The 7,798-nt window shown below is 32.3% G+C and overlaps 1 protein-coding gene across 2 annotated transcripts; it reads left to right on the top strand.

The window, feature by feature from the left end:
• Positions 1-4,633: 4,633 nt before the first annotated feature.
• On the top strand, positions 4,634-7,358 carry LOC107478123 (DEAD-box ATP-dependent RNA helicase 8-like). 2 transcript variants are annotated; one of them, XR_008007223.1, is made up of 3 exons: positions 4,634-5,154; positions 5,313-5,584; positions 6,983-7,358. XR_008007223.1 is itself a non-coding variant. In XM_052259454.1 (2 exons), the coding sequence occupies exons 1-2, from the start codon at positions 5,531-5,533 to the stop codon at positions 7,217-7,219; spliced, it is 291 nt and encodes a 96-aa protein (XP_052115414.1). In that variant the 5' UTR covers positions 4,634-5,530; the 3' UTR covers positions 7,220-7,358. The 2 variants fall into 2 exon arrangements, 1 of the variants encoding a protein (XP_052115414.1); XM_052259454.1 differs by having other exon boundaries at positions 4,634-5,584.
• Positions 7,359-7,798: the final 440 nt, after the last annotated feature.

Here is a 7,798-nt window from a genome sequence, read left to right as displayed (position 1 = left end):
AAAGGGGTTCCATTAGTTAACTTTAGGGGCCATCAGATTGGAACTCTGTACATTTTATGAGAATCCTATTTTTCTCTGAACCATGAGCAACTAATCCTCCATTGATAAGGTTAGGAGCTCTGTCTACTTGTATGGATTGATTTTATTACTTTTTCTATTCTAATTCATGTATGGATTTATAATTTAAGAATTATTTCGCTCTTTATTTTATGAATTTGGGTGGAATGGAAGTATGACCATCTTTCTATTTGAGTTCTTGTAAAACTTGGAAAATCTCTTTACTTGAACGACAGCTTGAAAACATATTCTCCTAAATTTTAATTATTTGGATTTAACAGAATACGTGACATATAATCCTCTTATTTTTGGGTAATTAGAATTTTTGTGGCATATAAATTGGAATTTGAACTTCACCCTCTAATTGGAATTAATTGACCAAGGCATTGGCAGTCGATGAATTTTAGAGGAGATTAGAAAGGTCTAAGGAATTAGGATCTAGTCACATGTAGCTTGCCATAAATTAAATTCTACATGATTAAAATAGTTAGTAAGAAAAGTTAATCCGAAAAAATAGATAACTCTAAAGCCTTAACTGTTTCTCCAATATTTTATTTTCAACGTATTTACTTGCATGCCTGCCTTCTGATATTTTCAATTTAAACCTTTTGAATATCTCAAAACCCTTTTCTGTCTGCCTAACTGAGCCAATCACTTAATCATTGTTGCTTAGTCCATCAATCTTCATGTGATCGACTCTCACTCACCTGAGGTATTACTTAGTACGATGTGGTGTATTTACCGATTAGTCTGTGGTTGTTAAATCACCACGCACCATATGTGCCCTAAAAACACATGATAAGTTTATCATTAGTAAAAAATTCTAAATGTTTTCATTTAATAAAGACATATAAAAGCATTGAAATCTTAAATTTTTTATATTTTTAATAAAAAATATTTTACTAAAGATAAACTTATCATGTGTGCTAAGACACATGTTAGGACACATGTTACCTAAACCCTTTAATTAATGGTCAAAATAGTCATTTATTAGCCAATCAAGTTTTCACCATCTAATCATAGAAATGTCAATTTGATTCTCTGTTTTAGAAACATCTTTAAAGCGTCTATCTTTTGAGGTTCGAATTGACACATTTTTTTATAGATGAAATGAATATTACCGCTCTCGAATTAATGATGATACTTTCATTTAAAAGATTTTATTTTCAATAGAATAAAGTTCTACATCCAAGTCATAATTTTAACTAAGTTTAATTAAGTATTTTAAATTTGCACATGCACATTTCTTTCTCTTTTATTATTGTCATCACCAACAGTAATATTTTTCTAACATCTTTATTAGTTTTAATTTTTTCTGGTGTCATTATTAAATAATTTTGGTTCCTTTTTAGTTTATTTGAAGTTTATTTGGATCTAGAAATGAATTCAATGTGTTTTTGTTGATGATTGAGTTTTTTTACTGCTTATTCAAATTTGAACTAATTTCAGTTCGTTTGTGAATTAACTGAGATTCACTTGATGCTACTATTAAGTATTAACCAAATTTTTTATTCCTTAAAAGATTTCGATTCATTTCTTAGTTTAATTAGGTTTATTTGGTTTCTTTTCGTTTGAATTTTCTGAACTTGTTCATGTGTGGTTGTTTAATTAGTTTTTGTTTAAACCTGAACTAATTTCTGTTCATTTGTAAATTAACTAAGGTTCACTTGATGCTGCTGTTAAGTATTGACTAAATTTTTTATTCCTTAAGAAATTATGGTTCATTTATTATTTAATTTAGGTTCATTTGGTTTCGTTTTACTTGAATTTGCTAAACTTGTTTATGTGTAGTTGTTTTGTTAGTTTTTGTTCAAATCTGAACTAATTTCAGTTCATTTATGAATCAATTGAGATCTACTTGATGCTGCTATTAATTATTGACCAAATTTTTTATTTCTTAAGAAATTTCGGTTCATTTCTTAGTTTAATTTAAGTTCATTTGGTTTCATTTCACTTGAATTTCTCCTCCTCATCTTCCGCTTTGTCTTCTTCTTTTTCTTCTTTTTTTTACTTTATCTTCTTCTTCTTATTTCATTTTCTCAAAATTCTTTTTGATTTATTCCCTTTAGAGGAATAAAACTAAGAAAAAAAGAAAAAATATCAAACAAAAGAGAAGAATAAATGACTGTAAAAACATGAAAAAGAAGAGGAGAAGAAAAAACAAAAACAAAATGCAGCAACAACATCACTAATAGAAGAAGGAAGAGGAGGCGCGCAAAGAACAAACGCAAAGTGAAGCGTAGTTTTGTTTGTGTTAGTGAAGCGCGTGTGTACATGTTACGCTACGAATAATAAAAGTAGTTTTTGTTGAGTTTAAACCAATTTAGTTAGACTTGATTGACAAAATTGCTTGGATGTGTAGCAACTCTCGTATTGATAGGATTTTCACATTCACATCTTAATGTTACCATAACGACCCTAGTAAGGAAAAGAAAGTCACAAAGACCTTTTGGTAATTTTATTGGATGAAATATGTGGTATTTTCTAGAGCAACAAGGTAATGATGGACATTCTTTGAATTCTAGTTTGGAGTTTTAGCAATTCAAAATTTTCAATTGGTGATGCCTTGATAACCAAGAATTTACCTACCTTTGTGAATCCAAAAGCATGGAAACCAAGATCCCAATGATTCATCGTCACTAATATATTTGTGCTTTTTTGTCACTATCAAGAACCCTAAGGAAAAGAAAAGAGAAAAACACTGAATATTGTGAATTTGAGTACTAGCTAAATAGAATCATCTATAAAGAGATGTACAGAGCTCTGGAAAGAAGAGAGATTACAATAAAGAGATAATCTACCATGATCTATAGCATAGTAAGCTAGAATTTCTAGTAGAAATTTAAAGCCTAGGAAGAATGAAGCATAGAAACTGTTTAAAATCAGGGAATATGCATGCTTTTTGACAAGGACTTAAATGCAAGATTAAGTGGTTCTTATCTTGTCCCACGTCCAAGTTAGAGTGCATTAGAAGGAAGGTAGAAACTGTTTAAAAGATTTTCCAAATACATATTCCCTTTCTCTTTAATGTTGCTATGAATCAAAGAACCACTACAACATTTTGGGTCTATGGTCACGGTTATCCTTTATAGTCACGGTTTTTTAGGGTGACAAAAAAAAAAAAGCTATGGTCACGGTTTTTTTGGAAATGGTGACCATAGAGTACCTATGGTCACGGTTTTTTAAAAAAGGGTGGCCTAAAAGGGTCTATGGTCACGGTTTTTTAAAAAAGGGTGACCTAAAAGGGTCTATGGTCACGGTTTTGGGGGGTGACCTAAAGGGGTCTATGGTCACGGTTTTGGGGGGTGGCCTAAAAGGGTCTATGGTCACGGTTTTGGGGGTGACCTAAAGGGGTCTATGGTCACGGTTTTTTACAGTGACCAAAAAGGGGCTATGGTCACGGTTTTTCAAAAAAGGGTGACCTAAAAGGGTCTATGGTCACGGTTTTGGGAGGTGACCTAAAGGGGTCTATGGTCACGGTTTTGGGAGTGGCTTAAAAAGGTCTATGGTCACGGTTTTGGGAAGTGGCCTAAAGGAGTCTATGGTCACGGTTTTGGGGGGTGGCCAAAAAGGGTCTATGGTCACGGTTTTAGGGGTGACCTAAAGAGTCTATGGTCACGGTTTTTTACAGTGACCAAAAAGGGGCTATGGTCACGGTTTTTAAAAAAAGGGTGACCTAAAAGAGTCTATGGTCACGGTTTTGGGGGGTGACCTAAAGGGGTCTATGGTCACGATTTTTGGGGTGGCCTAAAAGGGTCTATGGTCACGGTTTTGGGGGTGACTTAAAGGTCTCTATGGTCACGGTTTTTTACAGTGACCAAAAAGGGTTTATGGTCACGATTTTTCAGAAGGGTGACCTAAAAGGGTCTATGGTCATGGTTTTGAGGGTGACCTAAAGAGGTCTATGGTCACAGTTTTTTACAGTGACCAAAAAGTGTCTATGGTCACAGTTTTTCAAAAGAGTGACCTAAAAGGATCTATGGTCACGATTTTAGAGGGTGACCTAAAGAGATCTATGGTCACAATTTTAATCATTTGAGTTTAAATTAATGAAGATTTTTATATACTTTTTTATAATTTTAAATATTTTATCTTTTAAAAATTTTAATAATTAAAACTAATAATAATTTATATGATTTATTTTAAATTTAATTTTATAAATAAAAAATTAAGTTGAATATTATTAATCTTAAATTAAAAAAAAATTAAAACTTAATAATATAAAAAATGATTTAATAACTTAATAATGGAAGTGTTATATAATTAAATTTAAGAAATTTTTATTATAAATAAATTATGGTTTATTTATTAAATTGAATTCTTAGAGTTAGAGATTAGTTTATTAGGAATGATTAAATAGATTTTTGTAAATACTTTAGATTTAAGTCAATTAATATTTATGTATAATTTTTATTTTAATTAGTTATTTTATATAAATTGAAATTAAAGTTATGATAAAAAAATAATGAAAGGTCATATAATTTAATTTAGGTAATTGATATTTTGAATGTAACCGTATTTTATAAAATGTAATTAGTATATTTACTTTATAATTTAAAATAAAAATAATGCGGCTGGGTCCTTCCCGCCGTCGTCGTTGTCGTTGAGGCGCCGGAGGAGAGAGAGATTTGCTTTGCAGAGGCGTTGAGGGAGAGAAGGAGCCGCGCTCTGCTGCCGATCCGCCACCGAACTGCCGCACGCGGGGAGCCATTGCCATCGCGAGCTGTAGCGCCGCACAGTCCAGCCACCGTGACCTCCGTAGAGCCACCGTCGTTGCGCTGTTCCGCCGTCACCGCTGTTGCCCTAGAGCTCGCCGTCGTCATTGAGCAGGACGGAGATGAGAGAGAGCGCGAGCGAGAGAACAGAGAGTCTTATTGAAGACCTCCCTTTGAAGGTGTAAAGTGTACAACCTTTAGACTCTGGTATTTTACCTTAAACTTTTGATTTTCAGTGCTTCTATTTGCATTTACATTGTAGTTCACAATTAACAAAACTATTATTAGTATTTTTTTTCCAGCTTCTAATGAAAAATTTGAATCTCTGAGACTTAATAAGTATGTTCCATCGTGCATTGAACCTCTGGAAGTCATGATTCAGGTATGGATTTATTCTCCGGCAGAAAATTTTATTTCTGGAAATTACAGGAAATTTGTGTCTATGATTACAGAAAATCTTATTTCTGGAAATTATCTTTTGTTGTTTGAGTATATATTTGTTACTAACTTTATTATTGCTTCTTAATTTGTATGATCCAGTATGGTAAAGATTATGAATTTGATGCTCCAGTGAAGCTCCTAGAGAAACATCTACATGCTATGGCACAATCTGTTGATGAGCAACTTCTTGTTGTTTCTCAGGTCTTGGCTTCTTAATCAATGGTTGATTTGAAATGCTTACCCCTCCTCTTTTTGGATTCATATAGGTTATTGCTTTCAATGATAAGCCTGTGAAGAATTTGAAGGGCTTGGCCACCATGATTGAGAACTGTGATGATGAGTTTCTAAAGTTTGATCTGGAATACCAACAGGTTCTCTCTCATGGACTCAGTCGTGTGAATTTTTTTTTGACTTTCTAAAGTTTTCTGAATTAACATTTAATCTAACTTTCATGTATCAGTAAGCTGCCCATTCTTCTCTTTACCCATTCTTTACATATTTCGTTTAAGCATATATTTTTCTAGTTTCTTATGTGGAATTTGACTTGTCATATCAATTAGAAGTTGTTTCTTTCTCTATCTTTTACATAATTAAATTGAAAGTAAAACTACACTTTAGTACTAGGAAAATTTTCATTTAAAAACTTAGCCTGTAAAAGATTAAATGTACTCGCTTTAGTCCTTGTAATATTTATGTTTCAACACTTTAGTTTGTAAAAATATATCAGTTCTAATATTTACTTCATGATGTGATAGTTACTGCAATAGGCACTTAGCGCATGTGTATTTAGTATGTAATAATACTAATTTCTGTATTTTACTAATTTTCTATTTGTTAATGAAGTTTATCTAAAAGTAATAATACTGATTTCAATTTCTCAATCATTCATTTCATCTACAAAAATTGAATACATGAGTTCAAGCATTCAGGCTTCTATTTTGTTTAGATTCATTAATAAATAATTAAAGGCAATGACTAAGAATAATATCAGTTCTAATAATACATAGAGTCTAAGTTTGTGATACTGACTTATAGTTTGTGATATGACTTATAGTCTAATTAAAGGCAATGACTAAGAATAATACGTTGAGTATGCGAGGGGGTGGATCTAGCTTGATATTTTAAATTGATATTATTTGCGGTTGCTGAAATTCAACCTTTAATGCTTTGATTTGTTAATGCTAAAATTGGATCGTTTAGATTAGTATTCATTTGTTGTTATTATTGTCATTATTCGTCTGCTAATATTGATAGTGTCTTTTGGTGTCGGCTAATAGCTAAGTGTTTGGAGGGTTGTTGTTTTAATTTGTCCTATTTTGTGTGTTGATTTTCATATAATGTGCTCCAATTCCAAGATCAACAGCAGTCTTGATCTTCACTAAGGGGGGGGGGGTTTAAACTGAAAATAATATCAGTGCATTTATAATGAAATGCTTCTTGAAGTTTTGGTCATAGAATTTAACTAGCTTCTTTTTTTATTTACCGATGTCATTATTAATATCCTAATTCCTGCTCTCTATTAGGCATTCAGTTCACTGTTTTCACTATACAAACTGCTTTAACTAATTTACTTAAATTGCTGAGAAATTGAGATAAACTGATTTAGTTTTTTCATATTTACACGTTTCCAATATCCACTTGAAAGGCATAATTAATGATACCATTTATGGGTAAGCCACTTAAGGTTCTGTGGTTATAAGATTTGCAGGTAATTTCTATGTTATATGCTCTAGTGTTGGTATTGAATCTGCTTTAATTTTATTTCTCAGGATGTGACAGCAACTAAAAGAAATGAATTTGAGGATTATTTTTTGAAGCGAGAGTTGCTCATGGGAATATATGAGAAGGTTTTTGAAAGGCCTTCTCCTATCCAAGAAGAAAGCATTCCAATTGCTCTTACTGGTAGTGACATTCTTGCAAGGGCTAAAAATGGGACAGGCAAAACAGCTGCATTTTACATTCCTGCATTGGAAAAAATTGACCAGAAACAATCTATCCTGGCATAGTCCAAATTGTATTGCTCTCACGCCTGTGGAACAATTTTGTTAATAGTGTCTACTTAGTGTTAGTATATATATCATTGTATAAAACTAAGATTAAGACAAGTGTATTTACTCAACTATATTGATATGTTAGCTGGTTACTTTAATCACAACTTATCTTAATTGTTGATTATCATTTTTTATTTTTAGATTTATTTTGTAATCATCATCATTTTGGGATGTGATTATTCTTTAAAAAAAAAATTAAATCTCATAAAACAAAATAGATTTTGGTCACAGTAAAAACCGTGACCATAGATAAGGTTATGGTCACGGTTTTGTGGGGTGACCATAGATAATCTATGGTCACGGTGAAAAACCGTGACCATAGATAAGGCTATGGTCACGGTTTTAAGGTGGGGTGACTATAGAGGCTATGGCCACGGCGAAAAACCGTGACCATAGATAGGACTATGGTCACGGTTTTAAGGAGGGGTGACCAAAGAGTCTATGGTCACGGTGAAAACCGTGACCATAGATAAGGCTATGGTCACGGTTTTTACGCGTGACCATAGATTAACCTATGGTCACGGTGAAAAAACG

The sequence above is a fragment of the Arachis duranensis genome, chromosome 3 (genome assembly GCF_000817695.3).
Source record: "Arachis duranensis cultivar V14167 chromosome 3, aradu.V14167.gnm2.J7QH, whole genome shotgun sequence".
Taxonomy (NCBI): domain Eukaryota; kingdom Viridiplantae; phylum Streptophyta; class Magnoliopsida; order Fabales; family Fabaceae; genus Arachis; species Arachis duranensis.
Note: the sequence above shows the minus strand (reverse complement) of the source record. Positions and strands in the feature narration are given on the sequence as shown.

Bases quoted from the DNA above. Each gene is read 5' to 3' on its own strand.
- LOC107478123 (XM_052259454.1), top strand. From the start codon at position 5,531: ATGATTGAGAACTGTGATGATGAGTTTCTAAAGTTTGATCTGGAATAC. The intron at 5,585-6,982 runs GTTCTCTCTCAT...TTTATTTCTCAG, and splicing joins TTGATCTGGAATACCAACAG to GATGTGACAGCAACTAAAAG.